The sequence below is a fragment of the Drosophila miranda genome (assembly GCF_003369915.1).
Source record: "Drosophila miranda strain MSH22 chromosome Y unlocalized genomic scaffold, D.miranda_PacBio2.1 Contig_Y3_pilon, whole genome shotgun sequence".
Lineage (NCBI taxonomy): Eukaryota > Metazoa > Arthropoda > Insecta > Diptera > Drosophilidae > Drosophila > Drosophila miranda.
Window position 1 is genome coordinate 1429383 of NW_022881625.1, and position 19212 is coordinate 1448594.

The 19212-nt window shown below is 51.9% G+C and overlaps 4 protein-coding genes and 1 long non-coding RNA gene across 5 annotated transcripts; 4 read left to right on the top strand and 1 right to left on the bottom strand.

Annotated features, from left to right (window-relative positions):
• Positions 1-1321, top strand: LOC117194378 (protein tantalus-like). The gene is made up of 2 exons (XM_033398951.1): positions 1-114; positions 184-1321. The coding sequence occupies exons 1-2, from the start codon at positions 78-80 to the stop codon at positions 780-782; spliced, it is 636 nt and encodes a 211-aa protein (XP_033254842.1). The 5' UTR covers positions 1-77; the 3' UTR covers positions 783-1321.
• Positions 1059-1888, top strand: LOC117194382 (multidrug resistance protein homolog 65-like). Its single transcript, XM_033398955.1, has 2 exons — positions 1059-1146; positions 1509-1888. Exon 2 carries the CDS (start codon positions 1509-1511, stop codon positions 1860-1862), a length of 354 nt encoding a protein of 117 aa, XP_033254846.1. The 5' UTR covers positions 1059-1146; the 3' UTR covers positions 1863-1888.
• Positions 1889-3287: 1399 nt separating this feature from the next.
• On the bottom strand, positions 3288-4448 carry LOC117194384. Its single transcript, XM_033398958.1, has 2 exons — positions 4202-4448; positions 3288-4098 (listed from the first exon to the last, which is right to left on the bottom strand). Exon 2 carries the CDS (start codon positions 4080-4082, stop codon positions 3732-3734), a length of 351 nt encoding a protein of 116 aa, XP_033254849.1. The 5' UTR covers positions 4083-4098; positions 4202-4448; the 3' UTR covers positions 3288-3731.
• A 9668-nt stretch (positions 4449-14116) lies between these two features.
• Positions 14117-15690, top strand: LOC117194385. Its single transcript, XR_004474811.1, has 3 exons — positions 14117-14416; positions 15046-15232; positions 15440-15690. It is a non-coding gene; the product is annotated as an uncharacterized LOC117194385 (long non-coding RNA).
• A 421-nt stretch (positions 15691-16111) lies between these two features.
• On the top strand, positions 16112-17083 carry LOC117194875. The gene is made up of 2 exons (XM_033399338.1): positions 16112-16306; positions 16376-17083. The coding sequence occupies exons 1-2, from the start codon at positions 16270-16272 to the stop codon at positions 16723-16725; spliced, it is 387 nt and encodes a 128-aa protein (XP_033255229.1). The 5' UTR covers positions 16112-16269; the 3' UTR covers positions 16726-17083.
• The last annotated feature ends 2129 nt before the right edge of the window (positions 17084-19212 follow it).

A 19212-nucleotide genomic window follows, 5' to 3' on the forward strand; every position in this document is an offset into this window, starting at 1 on the left:
CCAAAGAGGCTCGTTGCTCGTTTGAGAAGTCGAAAGGTTTACCCAGGAGACGGAAAAGCCGGAAAAAGATACGAGAAATGGCTGCAAAGGAAAAACTTGAAGGCAAAGCTAAAGGTAAAGGAAGTACTCGGTTCTGCGGCCATCGGACAGTCGTAACTCATTTCTCATTTCGTCTCATTTCAGCCGGGAGTATACTGGGGGATACAGGATCTGTGGCAACCGCGACTATGGTTCGGCGCCAAATGCCGCCGCGCGCCTGCAAGAGCAAGAGCCAGAGCGCCGCCAGGCCCAGTCTTAGTCCCAGCCGCCTGGCCAAGAAGCCCAGCCTGACGCCGACCACCGGTTCTCAGGCGCCATCGCAGACCATCGCAAAGTCGAGGCCCACCGGTCTCGAGACGATTTTTGAACGGCCCGGCAATGAGGACGACGGGCCCACCAGCAGCCATGCCGTGGCATTCGGCGAGTGCCAGCGCCGCGTCCTCGCCCTGGGTACGGGCGAAAAAAAAAGAACCCTGTCGCAGAAGAGCTGCCTGAAGGTGCGCAACACCTTGGGCGAACGCAGCACCCGGCACATGATGACACTGCGGGCGTCCCGCACTACTTTGGACAGCGTAATGCTCGGGGGCTCGGACGATGAAGGCGAGTCGGTCGGAGTCGCTCCCGCAGTCGCTCCCGTAGCTGCTCCCGAAGTCGTTCCCGCTGGAGGAAATGCCGGTACAAATCAGCCGGCACCATTCGTGCTGCGCACCAGCAGGAGGCTCAAGAGTCTGCCTCCGTTTTAGATTGTTGCACCTTCCACCCTCCAAATGAAAGAAAAAGAATAAAGAAAAGAAAAGCAAAGAAAAGAAAAACCCTCTACAGAATGTCTCATTGTAAATTGAAGCCCAAGAGCGGAAAGCGGAGATCAATTAGAATTGTGAACCCCAAAGCGAGCGATTGATACGATACACTCACGAGTACTCATGCCCAAGCCCGAGTACTCTGTCCAGCATCCACATCGGGGAATCAACATAAATGGGTGGCTCCGCGGACGGTGTTCCAGCAGTCGCGCTTGGGCGGTCCGAGTGAGCAGTAACGGATCTTCTGCAGAAATCAGTGCATAGATACAGTATCTGAAGGATCAAAGTGTTGAAAATCAATTAAAAGGTGATCATCCATCCCACGACAAGGAGAGGGGGCAGGGGGCGAATGGCGCCACACAGATTTCTGTACGGGCCTCTGAAAGGGAATCGAATCGAATCGCTCCAAATTGGCGTTGGAATGTCCAATAATAAACGGTAGATTCTATTACTCGTTAACCCCGCGGGTCAATGAGAGAGAACTATGGCAAAAGATACAAAGTAGCTGCTGTACCCTTGCCACAGCCACAGATAAAGATACATGCCTCTGAGAGTGTGGCAGTAATTGAATTAACCTTTACGTGCCGTCTGTCTCTGTCCGTGTCTGTGAATAAATCGCGGGTCTTGGCTTGAGTAACACTATTCCTCCGGCCTTCGTCGCCCCGATAGATGGACGAGGCTTCTGGCACGACGACAACCGATGGCAAGTCCCTGGATGAGGCGCCGGTGGCCGCAGGACTGGAGCCCACACAGCCGATCGGCTTCCTGCAGCTCTTCCGCTTCTCCACCTGCGGGGAGATCGCGTGGCTCTTCTTTGGGTTCCTCATGTGCTGCGTCAAGGCGTTGACCCTGCCCGCAGTGGTCATCATTTACAGCGAGTTCACAGCAGTGAGTACCGGGCGATGGCCACAGCAGCGGCGGCGGGTACACCATTCCCACGGGGACCCTGAGCATCCTTCCCATCGCGGCGAACGCCCAGCTGCCGACCATCACGACAACGGCCAGTGGCTACGAGCCCAATGACGTCATCACCACGATCCCCGTCTCGCTCTCCATTCAGCGCTTCCCCTCGTCCCTGTCCATCGTGGACCTGGCCCAGGAGCAGGACGGCTACAGCAACAGTGGCTCCAGCAACGGCATGACCGTGGGGCCGGGTGCGGGCGGCGGCGGCGGCATCACCACCACGGCCCTCCTGTCCGTGAAGCCCCTGAACGGCAGCGGCAACGGCAACATTTCGCGGAACAACAGCTTCAGTCTGAGCTTCAACCTGCAGGACCCCACAGTGCGCTCCTCGGTGCGTTCGGCAGGAGCCCCCACAGTGGATACAGTGGACAACTCTTCATCCGGTGGCACGATCGCCCTGCCCCAGAGCGGCGCCACGGCAACGGCAACGGCCACGAGTGCTACCTCAACCCTCGCCAAACACAGTCCCGAGGCCAAGACAGGAGAGGTCTATGTCTGAGCGGAGGAACAGGACACCTATTCCGACCCATCCACTGGATTATAGCTTTCGTCGTAGGTTTAAGCACCCCCTTCCAGAACCACTGATACGATATTATCATCTAGGAAAGAGAACAAAACAAGAGTAATCCTCTCTTCGGATTTTACATACATATTCACACATCAATATACATACATATATAGCCCACAGACGATATCGTATCGTAATGGATCGTATCGTACGGCACACGCGAGTCTTTCTCGATAGTTGGGCGAATAAATTACGAATAAAATCTTTACCAAGAGAATCTCCATTATATTACCCGTGCAAACATTGGACCGTGTAAATACTTTGGAACCCTCCCCCTCCCCCTCTACACAAAAAACATAATATGTGATATGCGATTATTGTATGTGTTTTTTTTTTTTGTTCAAGCTATAAAATTTGTGCATCTTTAGGATTAATGTGGAACCAATCCATGTAGAGGATGGTAGAAGAACACAGATCTAAGAAATTCTAGGCTCCTTTGTACAGATACAGAAACAGTTACAGATGATCGACGAGGCAGATGAAGCGCTGTGACACGTCGGGCGACTAACGAGCCCCTTAACTTGTTTGCCGCCCAACTAAACTGTTAAAAATTCTTAATTAACGCCAATAAGGAATACATTAAAATGCCGACGCCAAGCCAAGCAGCCATTTTCCCAACTCGCCCCACACACATTCACATTCCCCTTCCCAACCACTACCGACAAGCTTAATTTCCTCTTTCTCGCCAATGTAAATTAAAATTCTGTGCGCCACTAGCACCTCGTCGTCGTCGTTGTGGCTGTGGCTGTTAACATTGCTGTTAACAGGCATCGTCGTCTGGCTGCCGACGTAACTGTAGTTGTCGTTTTTGTGTTTGATGTCGCTGTTTGTGTGCTGATGTATGTCATCATTGTATTTGTGGTTGTGGTTGTGGTATTGGCTGTGTGCATTGCATTTGGAACCGACTTCGAACTCGCTCCCGAACGGGCACTCGAACACGAATCTTTTGTTGGCTGCTGTTCGTGCAGAGGCTGCTCGAGTGCCCTCTCGTACTGTCGCTGGTACGAGGTCGTTACCCACTCTCTCTTTGCGCCTTCTCTCGCTCCTTGCTGTTTCCGGCTCTCTCCACACGATGCATCGGCATACGGTGCATCGATACGTGTCTGTGTTTGTTGGAGTGTGGGAAGCGGAATTATTGGCGCGCTTGGTACCGCTTGGCTTGGCTTGGCTTGACATTGCGGTGCTTTGGCTGACGCCGCTGCCGCTGCCGACGCCGCCAATGCCTCAAGCCGGCGACTACCGCTGCTGCTGCTGATGGTCTGCTGCTGCTGCTGCTGCTGCTGGCGTTCCTGGGTATGGACCGCCTCCACCCAGTCGCCGATCTGGAACTGCTCCTGGCTGGTGAGATTGGGAATGGCCGCCTAGCTGTTGGGGCAGGGCAGGTCGGGGTCGGGGATGGGGCTTGTGGCCGGAGTGGCCGTGATGGTGGTGTCGGCATGGTATGTGGTCCTCACATACCCGGTAATGGTGGCTGGAGCCGGTCCAGGAATTGGAGGAAGTGCCTCCAACCAGGTGGCGGAGTCGGTGGATTGGCGTCTCAGTATCGCTGCGTTTGCCACGGTGCCGGTCGCTGCGCTGTCGGCGCTGGCTTCGCCGTCGGCGGCGCTGTCGGAGCTGGCAGTGGAAATGGCTGATTTGGGGCGATCCCTGGCTGTGACGCCGTGTGGTCCTCGTCGTCGTCGTCCTCTTCTGGCAGTGGATCCGCGTGGCATAGCTGCGCTGGATTGGCTTTGGTTGGATTTGGTAATAAATTTTTCGACCGACGCGAGTGGAGTTTTTGTCAAGCCAAATTATTCACACAGTTTTTTATTGGATTTTTTTCAATATATACCCGCTTTGGGTTGAGGGCTCTCAGTGCTCCAACAGGGGAGGGGCGGAGAGGCTGGGGTGTGAGCCGCCAGCAACCAAGCGCGTTGCTTTATTAATATTTTTTTGGGCAGTATATGTCTTAATTTAATTTATGTACATTTTTGTGTTTGTTTTACAATTAAACTTTAAACGACACTTCAAACACACACTAGTACATTTGATGGCACAATAAACTTTACAAACATATAATACTGCAGCAACGAAACACTTGTAACCACGAAATAGGCCCGCCGCCAGCAGGGGGGGGGAAAGGGAAAATGGAAAAAGAGAGACACAAAATATTCGGCTTTTTGACGGAGGGACTAAACTAAACCTCGAACACGTCTCGACTCCACAACGTTTACGACACGACTTTTCCTTTGGACAGAGACCCAGACTCGAGACCAATCCACGATCGGGGCAAAAGGCTCCAAAAGTACGATTTGTCAAGAGGGGGGAGGGGGACTCGTCAAGTGTGTGTAATAGTGTGTCAAGTGTGTGTGTGTGTGTGTGTGGTGTGAGTCAAGAAAGTAAAGTGGGGCCACGCTCAAAAGTATGCTGTCTCTTCCCTTTGTAATTCCCCCTAACTTATAAATTTGATTTGCAATCCCCTGTGAGTTCGTCAACTTGATGTTTTGTTGGCTGTAATGCGGTGTGTGGTCTTCAGTCCCCTCTACTACCCTTGCCACCTGCTGAGGGCAGACGACTAGGAATGTATCATGTACATGTGGGCGGGCAGTTTATAGGGGGCGTAATTGTTTTATGCGAAGACTAGCATTTTTGGCTCCATTTAGGCCGTAGTGGTGGTGGTGTGGCGGCAACTGATGCTGATTTGAAAGTCGATTTGAAACCGATAATCAATTGTCAGCACCGTTGCCGCCGAAGATTTTTATCACAGATTGTAATAATTTTGAAGTGGGGTGTCGGAGAACCGCACTAATTACGAAAATAACAATGGTGGGGCGGGGGTGGGGGGGTGGAAGAAGGGGTTAAAGAAATGAGATCGAAAATTCAGAAAATGCAGTGTTGCAACACGTAGTCAATTGAGGAATAGAAAAAAGGTAAACAATGCAGGTGCTTTGCGTGGAAAATATAAAAAAAAGAGACAAGCACTTGCAGAAATAAAAATACAGATAAGTAGTAGACTGGAGTGAAGACGACGGAAAAACAGGTAATAAAAGAGATACTACACTGGAACAAAGACGAGACAAAACAGGTACAATTGATTTACGTTTACAATATTACAATAAACATAACAATTTAAAATAATGTCTATATCTTTTTTTTCTATAATTACAGGGAAGACAAGAAACAGCGGAGCATCGGCCGGCATAGCAAAACACAATGCTTGTAAAGACATTGCGTTGCATACCGGCCGACCCTGTCGTCCCCCCTGGTCGTCGAAATTGGCGTCATCCGAAGTCGTCAGAAGTAGGTGCAATTAGCACCTCGTCGTCGTCGTTGTGGCTGTGGCTGCCCTCTTGGAGAACCAGTGGCACTGGTCCGGCCACCAGCTGGGAGCCAGGAGTAGACGGCACACATATTACTGTGGCGACACGGGTCCGGCCGCCAAAGTGAAATGGATGTGAGTGTGTGTGCGTCGGCAATTGTGGCCCTAATGTAGAGCGAGTGGCACTGGTCCGGCCACCAGCTGGGAGCCAGGAGTAGATGGCACACATTTTACTGTGGCGACACGTGTCCGGCCGCCAAAGTGAAATGGATGTGAGTGTGTGTGTGCGTCGTCAATTGTGGCCCTAATGTAGAGCGAGTGGCACTGGTCCGGCCACCAGTTGTGGGCAATGGCGGACAACGACACACCTACTCGAACGGCACAGGTCCGGCCGCCCAAGTGTAATGGATGTTTGTGTGTGTGTGCGTCGGCAATTGTGGCCCTAATGTAGAGCGAGTGGCACTGGTCCGGCCACCAGCTGTGGGCAATGGCGGACAACGACACACATAACTCGAACGGCACAGGTCCGGCCGCCCAAGTGTTTGTGTGTGTGTGTCTGAATGGCTGGCGGTAAGTATTTTGAGAGCCCTTTTTTTTCGTATGTGTGGCTGATGGATTTTTTCGTCATCATTTTCTTCATCCATTTCAGGATCCGTCTCTGGAATGGCGGCTGGCGTTCGCCCTAACGTTTTTTGTGGTGGCTGTGATCGTGGTGGGGCAACCACTGTTGCTGCTGCCATTGTTGGTGGATTTTCCGATGTTTCTGGAACTGCTGGAGTTGCCGTCACTGCCTGGGATTGGATGAGCGAGGTGAGTAGTGACATCATCACTTCCAGCCTCTTTTCCAATCGCGTCATCCTCTGCGTATTCTCCAACAGTGCCTGGCTGCAGGATCCCTCGAAAGATTGGCGTTTCGGCTGCATCTTCTGCCGGGAGCGGTTGTTGGCAAACTGCTGCTGTCGCTGTTGTTGTTCGCGCTGCGGCTGCTGTTGCAGCTGCTGTAGCTGCTGCTGTTGTGCCTGAGAACGGCTCAATGGCTGCTCTGGACGTCGTCGCCCAGTGCGTGGGCCAGAGGCAGCAGGCGTCTGTTTTTTTGTATGTATTGGCTGCTGCTGCTTCTGCTTCTGCTGATGTTGTTGTTGTTGTCCTCTTCGTCGCCCAGGAGAGGAGACATTGAGTGGCGTCCATGCTGCCTGCTGCTGCTGCTGTCCGCGCCAGGGATTGGCTGGCGTTTGAGCTGGCTGTTGCTGCTGCTGCTGTCGGCGCCCTGGATGTGCTGGTGTTGTTTTTGCTGGTGGCTGCTGCTCTGGCAATGGCTGCAGAAGCGAGCTGCGCTTGCGACGCAACTCCTGCATGGCCACTCGGTGCGACAGAAGGCGGCCCCTTGCTGCCTTGAATGCCGGACATCCCTTGTAGGCGCTGATGTAGGCGCCCTGGCAATTGGCGTATTTAGGGGCGTCTGCCCTTGGCTTGGCACATGCCGTGGACGCGTGGGCACCCGCACACTTCATACAGACGAATGAACGCCTGCAGTAGGTGCGGGTGTGCCCAAAAGCCTGACATCTGTGGCACTGGGCTGGGTCCACTGGCTTGGCCTGCCTCTCAACGATCACCAACTGGTTGCCCAGCTGGGTTAATTGGAGGACATCGTGGTGGCTTTCATCCGGCTTGGGGTCTATCTCCAACTCGAACTGGTCGAGTGGCTGTCCATCGGATCTCGCTTTAATGGCTCTAATAAATTTAACTGAATAGCCCAGTTCGGCCATCTGATTTGTTATTAGTTGGGTGCTTGTGGAGTGGTGGAGATCTCGCACGACGATCCGTAGCCCACGGTCACTCTTGTGCTAGTGTGTGTAGTGGCCAGTCATCGCCTCGCTGCCGCCGCCATCGCCCAGGATTGCCATGATGGCATCCCTGGTAGCCATGTCGCGGGCCTGGGATACGGACACCATTGCGGCTGATGAGCTTGGTGTGATAGCTACTGTTGCCCACCCTCGGGTCATTCTGCAGCTTGTCCAGAATGGGCATAATGTCGTGGACAGCTGGCAGAATGATGGGGGGGGGAAATAATTGTCGTTGGTTGGTGCTGTCGCTGCAGCATCCGAATTTGTCTGGCATTGGGCATACTCAGGGAGGGCAGCTGGAGCAGCCCAACGCCGCCGCCGCTGCTGCTGCTGTGGGTTCCTGTGCCGCAACTACTAGTTGCATTTGCAGGTGAGTGAGGTAGAGCTAGTGGAGCATTGGCAGTGGCAGTGGCAGTGGCAGGGGCAGGGGCAGGGCGGGGGCAGGGGCATTTTGTGTAATTGTCCGCTGATGTTGTTGCTGGTTTGATTGTTGGTGATGATGGGGATGGTTTTGAATTTGGGGGATATGGGATTTGCTTGCCTGTTTGTTGGTACTTTCCCGGACTCGTGGTTTGGCCGATGCATGATTGGCATCCAAATTGTCGTCGTCATCATCGTCATCAAACTCAACAACCATAACATCACTGTCATCATCGTCATCATCATCATCCACCTCGGCGCGGACGCGCTTCAGTGGCGAACGGGCCGCTGCTGCAGCAGAGGTGGATGGGATATCATCGGTATTGGCTGTGTTTGTTGCCGTTGGCTGATGTTGTTGTTGTTGATGTTGATGTGTTTGCTGCTGCTGATGTTCCTCTGGCGGCGGTGGTGTGGTGGGGGGGGGGGGGGGGGTCCGCCTGTTAACATTGCTGTTAACAGGCATCGTCGTCTGGCTGCCGACGTAACTGTAGTTGTCGTTTTTGTGTTTGATGTCGCTGTGCTGATGTATGTCATCATTGTATTTGTGGTTGTGGTTGTGGTATTGGCTGTGTGCATTGCATTTGGAACCGAGTTCGAACTCGCTCCCGAACGGGCACTCGAACACGAATCTTTTGTTGGCTGCTGTTCGTGCAGAGGCTGCTCGAGTGCCCTCTCGTACTGTCGCTGGTACGAGGTTGTTACCCACTCTCTCTTTGCGCCTTCTCTCGCTCCTTGCTGTTTCCGGCTCTCTCCACACGATGCATCGGCATACGGTGCATCGATACGTGTCTGTGTTTGTTGGAGTGTGGGAAGCGGAATTATTGGCGCGCTTGGTACCGCTTGGCTTGGCTTGGCTTGACATTGCGGTGCTTTGGCTGACGCCGCTGCCGCTGCCGACGCCGCCAATGCCTCAAGCCGGCGACTACCGCTGCTGCTGCTGCTGATGGTCTGCTGCTGCTGCTGCTGCTGCTGGCGTTCCTGGGTATGGACCGCCTCCACCCAGTCGCCGATCTGGAACTGCTCCTGGCTGGTGAGATTGGGAATGGCCGCCCAGCTGTTGGGGCAGGGCAGGTCAGGGTCGGGGATGGGGCTTGTGGCCGGAGTGGCCGTGATGGTGGTGTCGGCATGGTGTGTGGTCCTCACATACCCGGTAATGGTGGCTGGAGCCGGTCCAGGAATTGGAGGAAGTGCCTCCAACCAGGTGGCGGAGTCGGTGGATTGGCGTCTCAGTATCGCTGCGTTTGCCACGGTGCCGGTCGCTGCGCTGTCGGCGCTGGCTTCACCGTCGGCGGCGCTGTCGGAGCTGGCAGTGGATTTGGGGCGATCCCTGGCTGTGACGCCGTGTGGTCCTCGTCGTCGTCGTCCTCTTCTGGCAGTGGATCCGCGTGGCATAGCTGCGCTGGATTGGCTTTGGTTGGATTTGGTAATAAATTTTTCGACCGACGCGAGTGGAGTTTTTGTCAAGCCAAATTATTCACACAGTTTTTTATTGGATTTTTTTCAATATATACCCGCTTTGGGTTGAGGGCTCTCAGTGCTCCAACAGGGGAGGGGCTGAGAGGCTGGGGTGTGAGCCGCCAGCAACCAAGCGCGTTGCTTTATTAATATTTTTTTGGGCAGTATATGTCTTAATTTAATTTATGTACATTTTTGTGTTTGTTTTACAATTAAACTTTAAACGACACTTCAAACACACACTAGTACATTTGATGGCACAATAAACTTTACAAACATATAATACTGCAGCAACGAAACACTTGTAACCACGAAATAGGCCCGCAGCCAGCAGGGGGGGGAAAGGGAAAATGGAAAAAGAGAGACACAAAATATTCGGCTTTTTGACGGAGGGACTAAACTAAACCTCGAACACGTCTCGACTCCACAACGTTTACGACACGACTTTTCCTTTGGACAGAGACCCAGACTCGAGACCAATCCACGATCGGGGCAAAAGGCTCCAAAAGTACGAATTGTCAAGAGGGGGGAGGGGGGACTCGTCAAGTGTGTGTAATAGTGTGTCAAGTGTGTGTGTGTGTGTGTATGTGGTGTGAGTCAAGAAAGTAAAGTGGGGCCACGCTCAAAAGTATGCTGTCTCTTCCCTTTGTAATTCCCCCTAACTTATAAATTTGATTTGCAATCCCCTGTGAGTTCGTCAACTTGATGTTTGGTTGGCTGTAATGCGGTGTGTGGTCTTCAGTCCCCTCTACTACCCTTGCCGCCTGCTGAGGGCAGACGACTAGGAATGTATCATGTACATGTGGGCGGGCAGTTTATAGGGGGCGTAATTGTTTTATGCGAAGACTAGCATTTTTGGCTCAATTTAGGCCGTAGTGGTGGTGGTGTGGCGGCAACTGATGCTGATTTGAAAGTCGATTTGAAACCGATAATCAATTGTCAGCACCGTTGCCGCCGAAGATTTTTATCACAGATTGTAATAATTTTGTAGTGGGGTGTCGGAGAACCGCACTAATTACGAAAATAACAATGAGGGGGGGGGGGGGGGAAGAAGGGGTTAAAAAAATGAGATCGAAAATTCAGAAAATGCAGTGTTGCAACACGTAGTCAATTGAGGAATAGATAAAGAGAAAAGGTTAACAATGCAGGTGCTTTGCGTGGAAAATATAAAAAAAAGAGACAAGCACTTGCAGAAATAACAATACAGATAAGTAGTAGACTGGAGTGAAGACGACGGAAAAACAGGTAAAACACGTAATAAAAGAGATACTACACTGGAACAAAGACGAGACAAAACAGGTACAATAAATCAATTCGTTTACAATATTACAATAAACATAACAATTTAAAATAATGTCTATATCTTTTTTTTCTATAATTACAGGGAAGACAAGAAACAGCGGAGCATCGGCCGGCATAGCAAAACACAATGCTTGTAAAGACATTGCGTTGCATACCGGCCGACCCCGTCGTCCCCCTGGTCGTCGAAATTGGCGTCATCCGAAGTCGTCAGAAGTAGGTGCAATTAGCACCTCGTCGTCGTCGTTGTGGCTGTGGCTGCCCTCTTGGAGAACCAGTGGCACTGGTCCGGCCACCAGCTGGGAGCCAGGAGTAGACGGCACACATATTACTGTGGCGACACGGGTCCGGCCACCAAAGTGAAATGGATGTGAGTGTGTGTGTGCGTCGGCAATTGTGGCCCTAATGTAGAGCGAGTGGCACTGGTCCGGCCACCAGCTGGGGGCCAGGGGTAGATGGCACACATTTTACTGTGGCGACACGGGTCCGGCCGCCAAAGTGAAATGGATGTGAGTGTGTGTGTGCGTCGGCAATTGTGGCCCTAATGTAGAGCGAGTGGCACTGGTCCGGCCACCAGCTGGGAGCCAGGAGGAGATGGCACACATTTTACTGTGGCGACACGGGTCCGGCCGCCAAAGTGAAATGGATGTGAGTAGGTGTGTGTGCGTCGGCAATTGTGGCCCTAATGTAGAGCGAGTGGCACTGGTCCGGCCACCAGCTGGGAGCCAGGAGTAGATGGCACACATTTTACTGTGGCGACACGGGTCCGGCCGCCAAAGTGTAATGGATGTTTGTGTGTGTGTGCGTCGGCAATTGTGGCCCTAATGTAGAGCGAGTGGCACTGGTCCGGCCACCAGCTGTGGGCAATGGCGGACAACGACACACATAACTCGAACGGCACAGGTCCGGCCGCCCAAGTGTTTGTGTGTGTGTGTCTGAATGGCTGGCGGTAAGTATTTTGAGAGCCCTTTTTTTTCGTATGTGTGGCTGATGGATTTTTTCGTCATCATTTTCTTCATCCATTTCAGGATCCGTCTCTGGAATGGCGGCTGGCGTTCGCCCTAACGTTTTTTGTGGTGGCTGTGATCGTGGTGGGGCAACCACTGTTGCTGCTGCCATTGTTGGTGGATTTTCCGATGTTTCTGGAACTGCTGGAGTTGCCGTCACTGCCTGGGATTGGATGAGCGAGGTGAGTAGTGACATCATCACTTCCAGCCTCTTTTCCAATCGCGTCATCCTCTGCGTATTCTCCAACAGTGCCTGGCTGCAGGATCCCTCGAAAGATTGGCGTTTCGGCTGCATCTTCTGCCGGGAGCGGTTGTTGGCAAACTGCTGCTGCTGCTGCTGTCGCTGTTGTTGTTCGCGCTGCGGCTGCTGTTGCAGCTGCTGTAGCTGCTGCTGTTGTGGTGCCTGGGAACGGCTCAATGGCTGCTCTGGACGTCTGAAACTAATGGTCTGGCAGCCCTTATGTGTCAATCACAGGATTAACGTACATAAATCAGCAAGTGGTCACAAACAGATAAGTATTGACAATATTTGAACAATTATTTACATTTTAATCTAATTTAATTATATATTATTTCTATTTGCAGGTACTGGATCATCGTCGTCGTCTGGAGCAGTGTGTTTGGCACGGTGCGCAACCGTACGGCGCTGGATGAGCGCGTGTGTAAGGTGCGGCAGGAGACGTGGACAATGCACAGCGCCGTGCAGAGTGGATGGAGCGATCGCCGTGGTCCTCCAGGTGGCCCGGGATTCGGCCAAATTTGTGTGCCGATGGTTGCCAGCAGCCATGAAGTGCAGGAAAACCACCCCTGCGTGGATTCGGATGCGCCATGTGTGCAGCGCAAGCGTGTCCAAATTTGCATTCATTGCCAACCAGCAGCCGTGATGACTCTCGTCCGCGGAGCCCTTCTGGAGGCCGGATGCCGTGGTGACGCCCATGAGGAAGGATCAGAGGAGCAACTAGGGGTGTCGCCCGGTGTCGCAAGCGTGTTTGTACACGCTTCAGGTGAATTTTGTGCCGTTTTAAATTGCTCTGTGGAGGGGATAATTTTGCAAATTTTAATGTCATTTTTACATTTACCAGGTACAACGACAATGTCCACCACAGGAATATTGGACTTGCTGCGGACGGATTGCGGCGTCCCAATAATCGGCGCCTTGCTGCACCAAAGTGCGGAGTGACTGTGGCGGTGTGTGCAATGTGCCGGCCGGCATCATCGTCGTTGTTGTGGTCGTCGTCATCTGAGATGGATTGGACATCGGTGATGATTTGGACGTCGTCGTCGGCGTCATCGGTAATGATTTGGACGTCGTCGTCGTCGTCGTCGTCGACCACCCGTTCAAGGCGCCGTCGTACTTGCTCCAGTCCGTGGTCCAGAAGTGCCTCTTGCGGATTGCGTCGATGGCTGTCGTCCAGGGTGCGTGAGCTGCTGCTTGCAGCCCGTGTCTGGCAACGATAATGTGACGTCTGCAGGTTGCTGCTCGCCAGAATTTGCTGTGTCTGCTGCTGGGTCCGCTGCTGTGTCTGCTGCTGGGTCCGCTGCTGCGTCTGCTGCTGCATCTGTTGCTGAGTCTGCTGCTGCGTCTGTTGCTGAGTCTGCTGCTGGGTATGCTGCTGCGTCACTGGATCGGGATCCCGCTCGTAATCTGGCAGGATTATCCTTTGGACAGATAGTGGCTGGCCAAAGATAAGAGCCACTATTCTTTCTCGGGGAGTTTGGCCGCTGAGGTATCGTTTCCTGAAGCAATTTATCATCGAACCGTTGAACCTTTCGGGGTTCGGATTGATGATATTTTGTTGTTGGATTCTTCTTAATTGCCTGGCGTCTGATGCCCCCTGTCTCTTTCTTTTCAGCTCCTCCTCTTCGAGACGGAACAGCGCTGGAAGCGATTCCTCGGAGATGGCCGGATCTGGATGTTGTTGTTGATGGCTGCTCCGATCCTGATTTTGAGGCTGCAGCGGGCGGAAGTGTTGGAGCAGCTGTTGCAGATATCGTGGCCTCTGCAATCGCTGTGGCTCATACGGCTGCAGTAATAGTTTCCGAGCCTCCGGATTGACATGGCAAGCCAAGGAGTTGGCGAAGCGCCCACTTGCCGCATGGAACACTTCGTCAATTGTGTCTAGATTGTGAGTCTGCCTTATGGCATCGTTCCTGGTGAACCTTGTCGCCTTCATTGCCCGTCTAATGATTTTATTTTGTAGGCTTTGCACCCTTCGCAGCTGGGAATCGGATGTAAGTGCGCCCCAAACCGGAAGACCATATTGCCAAATGGGCATGATGAGCTGCTTGATGACGATAGCATTGATTTCGTTAGGCAGCCGGCTTTTTGGGCCAGCAAGCCACTCCAGTTTGGCCGCTCTTGATCGGAGTTTTGTGCAGAGCGTCATGATGTGTGAGCTTAGGGTGAGTTTTTTGTCCAATTTTATGCCCAGATATGTGTGTGATTTGTCAAGTGGCACAGCCTGTCCATTTATAGTCGGCGTTTGCCTTAAGTCCGTTGATCTAATTGTCCTCAGTGTGAATATTACATGTCCGGTTTTTTTTGCATTTATGTTAATGCACCACTTCTTGGCCCATATAGAGAAGTGTTGTAGGTACCGCTGGTTATTTTTGACTGCCACATTTGGGATTGCAGATGCGCTCATTATCACCGTGTCGTCGGCATACGTGGACAGCAGCATTGATTCCCGTTCTGGATGGAAGCCAGTGCTGTCAGGGATGAGGTGAGGCATGGGCATGTCCGAGGCATAGATCGTGTATAGTATTGGCCCAAGTACACTACCCTGCGGGACTCCAGCTGATATTTTTCCGATTCTTGACAGATCATCGTCTCCGCAGCTCACGCAAAAAGTGCGTTCAGCCAGGTAGCTCTCCAGAATGCAGTACAAATTTAAAGGCAGCAGCTTCTTCAACTTGTACAGCAGCCCTTCATGCCATACTCGGTCAAAAGCTTCGGATATGTCCAGAAAAATTGCCGAGCAAACTTGTTTTTTCTCATACGCCTTGAGGATATATTGTGTGACTCGAGCCAGCTGCTGCTCAGTGCCATGCTCCCGCCGAAATCCAAATTGGTAATTGGGTACGGCCTTGGCAAAATTCTCCACCTCAAACAATCTCGCCATCAGCAATTTTTCAAAGATCTTTGAAAGGCCAGATAATAGACTGATTGGCCGGTAGGAACACATGTCGGCTGTGTTTTTGCCCGGCTTTAAAATCATTTTAATCTGGGCATGTTTCCACTGACTTGGAAAGTGGCCCAGTCTGAAAATGGAGTTATAAATTAATATTAAATATAATAGCGCTTTTTTTGGCAAATTTTTAATCAGTTTGTTATTGATTTTGTCGCCCCCAGGTGATTTGGACAGCTCCAATGCATCAACAATCTGCATCAGCTCAGGCAGTGTGACTGGTCTGAAGGGAATCCTGATTTCCTGGTCTGGTTGTAGCTGCTTCTGCCGTTTTGACTGCTCACGCTCTCTGTTGATTGCGGTCCGCTCTTCATCTGAGTTGGATAGTATCGGGCTGAATCTCTCCTCCAGGTGAGTAGCAAAGGCATCGGCTGTCTCGGCTGTTGACTTTGTCCACGAGACACTTGCCTTGCCTCCAGTCATAGTTGGCAGCCTCAGTGGCCAGTTTGGCTGCGGCTGTCTTTTGATTGTGCTGGTCAGTTTCCAAAGTTTCTGCATTTGATAGCGGTCTTTGTTGTCAATCCCTGTGAGCAGTTTGTTGATATTTTTGTTTTTCAGGATTGTGAGCCCCTTATTAAGACGATTTTGCGCCGCCCTGTAGTTTCGTCTGGCTTCGATGGTGCGAGTCGCCAGCCAGATCCTCTTGCACTGCTGTTTGTTGGAAAGCAGCTTGCTAGTAGCCACGTCCAGCTTAAGGTGATGGTGCCGGTGATGTTGCTGTGACCGCTGCTGATGTTGATGCTGTCGCTGCTGTGGCCATCTTCGATGTGAGTTTGGATGCTGCTGTTGATTTTGTGTTGTTGCTGCTGCTGCTGCTACCCGTATATTGTCCAAAAACAGGTCAACGACGTCATCAATGTCCTGCGCTATTCTAATCTCGGTGTTGAGATTGATCAACCGTTCCAGCGACTTTTGAAACAGGCTGATATTGGCACGTGCTGGGAGCAGATGTTTCCTGGCTGTGGGCGTAGGATGTCTACGTCCACCGCTGCCGATCGTCAACTCCACCCTGAGTATTGGCCTCATCTGGCCGGCGATCTCTCATCTGGCTGCGGGCCTAGTCGAGGTTACAAGTGTTTCGTTGCTGCAGATTATATGTTTGTAAATTAATGTGCCATCAAATGTACTAGTGTGTGTTTGAGTGTCGTTTAAAGTTGAATTGTAAAAAAAAACACAAAAATGTAAATAAATTAAATTAAGACATATACTGCCCACAAATATTAATAAAGCAACGCGCTTGGTTGCTGGCGGCTCACACCCCAGCCTCTCAGCCCCTCCCCTGTGGAGCACTGAGAGCCCTCAACCCAAAGAGGCTCGTTGCTCGTTGCTCGTTTGAGAAGTCGAAAGGTTTACCCAGGAGACGGAAAAGCCGGAAAAAAATACGAGAAATGCCTGCAAAGAAAAAACTTGAAGGCAAAGCTAAAGGTAAAGGAAGTACTCGGTTCTGCGGCCATCGGACAGTCGTAACTCATTTCTCATTTCGTCTCATTTCAGCCGGGAGTATACTGGGGGATACAGGATCTGTGGCAACCGCGACTATGGTTCGGCGCCAAATGCCGCCGCGCGCCTGCAAGAGCAAGAGCCAGAGCGCCGCCAGGCCCAGTCTTAGTCCCAGCCGCCTGGCCAAGAAGCCCAGCCTGACGCCGACCACCGGTTCTCAGGCGCCATCGCAGACCATCGCAAAGTCGAGGCCCACCGGTCTCGAGACGATTTTTGAACGGCCCGGCAATGAGGACGACGGGCCCACAAGCAGCCATGCCGTGGCATTCGGCGAGTGCCAGCGCCGCGTCCTCGCCCTGGGTACGGGCGAAAAAAAAGAACCCTGTCGCAGAAGAGCTGCCTGAAGGTGCGCAACACCTTGGGCGAACGCAGCACCCGGCACATGATGACACTGCGGGCGTCCCGCACTACTTTGGACAGCGTAATGCTCGGGGGCTCGGACGATGAAGGCGAGTCGGTCGGAGTCGCTCCCGCAGTCGCTCCCGTAGCTGCTCCCGAAGTCGTTCCCGCTGGAGGAAATGCCGGTACAAATCAGCCGGCACCATTCGTGCTGCGCACCAGCAGGAGGCTCAAGAGTCTGCCTCCGTTTTAGATTGTTGCACCTTCCACCCTCCAAATGAAAGAAAAAGAATAAAGAAAAGAAAAGCAAAGAAAAGAAAAACCCTCTACAGAATGTCTCTTTTGCTCTCATTGTAAATTGAAGCGCCTCTTTCGGCGGAACCTACCCCAAGAGCGGAAAGCGGATACGATACTCGCTCTCGGCTACCATTTCCCCTTCGTGTGACAAAGGTATGGGATCGCTCCAGCCCTGGCTCTCTCTTGGCTGCGATTTCCCCTTCGTGTGACGTCGGTATTAATGCTTGTGATGCTCGTCGTGGTTCCTGTGGGATCTGGTTCCGGTGTTGCTCCCCCCATTGTTTTAAATGAAAAACTCTCTCTCAGTTTCGCGACGGCGGCCTCTCTCTCGGTCTCCCTTGTAGGCGTTGGCTTCGGGCTGGCCGGGGAGAGTTGTTGATCACATCGGCGTCACTGGTCGGAGTGGGAGAGATCCGACTATTCCCCTCTTCGTGGCTCTTGTTCTGGCTGCTGCTTCTCCTTCGTGTAGCGTGGGTATTGGGATCGCTCTCTCTCTCGGCTGCTGTTTCTACTCCTTGTAGCGTGGGTATTGAGACTCAATACATCACCGAAATGCTGGCCAGCCATGGACACACGGCCACTTTTGTATGCGGTATGACACGTCGGGCGACTAACGAGCCCCTTAACTTGTTTGCCGCCCAACTAAACTGTTAAAAATTCTTAGTTAACGCCAATAAGGAATACATTAAAATTCCGACGCCAAGCCAAGCAGCCATTTTCCCAACTCGCCCCACACACATTCACATTCCCCTTCCCAACCACTACCGACAAGCTTTATTTCCTATTTATCGCCAATGTAAATTAAAATTCTGTGCGCCACTAAACATATATTCAAATCACAAACCACAAAGAGAATCATAAAACACAAAGATTTCTTAAACCACACACAACTACTGTCAACGCGGCTTCGCCTGTGTAAAGTGCGGTGGTTTCGTCCACCGCACCCAGCTAAATGCGAAAATTGCGGCGGGTTTACAACTTCTTTCAACGCGGCTTCGTCTGTGTAAAGTGCGGTGGTTTCGTCCACCGCACCCAGCTAAATGCCAAAGTTGCGGCGGTACGCACCCATCCAACTACAGGGCCTATGCTGATGCTGATATGAGGATCAGCCTTGCGCCGCCACTTATATTAAGCCCGCTCCGAGGACGGGAACGGACTGAAAAGACGCAATCCATTGTAAAAGAAAACACATGTTAATGGTAAGTCTAGTGTTACCTTAACCCTCTTTACTCAAAATACTTGCATAAAAAAATACCGAATACCTACCACTACTGTAACTAGTGTTACCTTCCCATTGTTCAGCCAAAAACACTGCAACTACATGTAAAATGTAAAATATGGCATGTTTTATTTGAATTTAGTACATATACAAATCAGTAGATGGCGTATAGGAGCGGTGGCGCTGGAGTTCCTCGGCTGCTGTTTCCCCTCCTTGTAGCGTGGGTATTGGGATCGCTCTCGGCTACCATTTCCCCTTCGTGTGACAAAGGTATGGGATCGCTCCAGCCCTGGCTCTCTCTTGGCTGCGATTTCCCCTTCGTGTGACGTCGGTATTAATGCTAGTGATGCTCGTCGTGGGTCCTGTGGGATCTGGTTCCGGTGTTGCTCCCCCCATTGTTTTAAATGAAAAACTCTCTCTCAGTTTCGCGACGGCGGCCTCTCTCTCGGTCTCCCTTGTAGGCGTTGGCTTCGGGCTGGCCGGGGAGAGTTGTTGATCACATCGGCGTCACTGGTCGGAGTGGGAGAGATCCGACTATTCCCCTCTTCGTGGCTCTTGTTCTGGCTGCTGCTTCTCCTTCGTGTAGCGTGGGTATTGGGATCGCTCTCTCTCTCTCGGCTGCTGTTTCCACTCCTTGTAGCGTGGGTATTGAGACTCAATACATCACCGAAATGCTGGCCAGCCATGGACACACGGCCACTTTTGTACGCGGTATGACACGTCGGGTGACTAACGAGCCCCTTAACTTGTTTGCCGCCCAACTAAACTGTTAAAAATTCTTAATTAACGCCAATAAGGAATACATTAAAATTCCGACGCCAAGCCAAGCAGCCATTTTCCCAACTCGCCCCACACACATTCACATTCCCCTTCCCAACCACTACCGACAAGCTTTATTTCCTCTTTATCGCCAATGTAAATTAAAATTCTGTGCGCCACTAAACATATATTCAAATCACAAACCACAAAGAGAATC

What these genes read in the sequence shown, in the direction of transcription:
- LOC117194384 (XM_033398958.1), bottom strand. Translation starts at nt 4,082, where the DNA reads ATGCCACGCGGATCCACTGCCAGAAGAGGACGACGACGACGAGGACCA.
- LOC117194382 (XM_033398955.1), top strand. Translation starts at nt 1,509, where the DNA reads ATGGACGAGGCTTCTGGCACGACGACAACCGATGGCAAGTCCCTGGAT.
- LOC117194875 (XM_033399338.1), top strand. Translation starts at nt 16,270, where the DNA reads ATGCCTGCAAAGAAAAAACTTGAAGGCAAAGCTAAAG. An exon ending in ACTTGAAGGCAAAGCTAAAG is followed by an intron (nt 16,307 to 16,375) that starts GTAAAGGAAGTA and finishes GTCTCATTTCAG; the next exon opens with CCGGGAGTATACTGGGGGAT.
- LOC117194378 (XM_033398951.1), top strand. Translation starts at nt 78, where the DNA reads ATGGCTGCAAAGGAAAAACTTGAAGGCAAAGCTAAAG. An exon ending in ACTTGAAGGCAAAGCTAAAG is followed by an intron (nt 115 to 183) that starts GTAAAGGAAGTA and finishes GTCTCATTTCAG; the next exon opens with CCGGGAGTATACTGGGGGAT.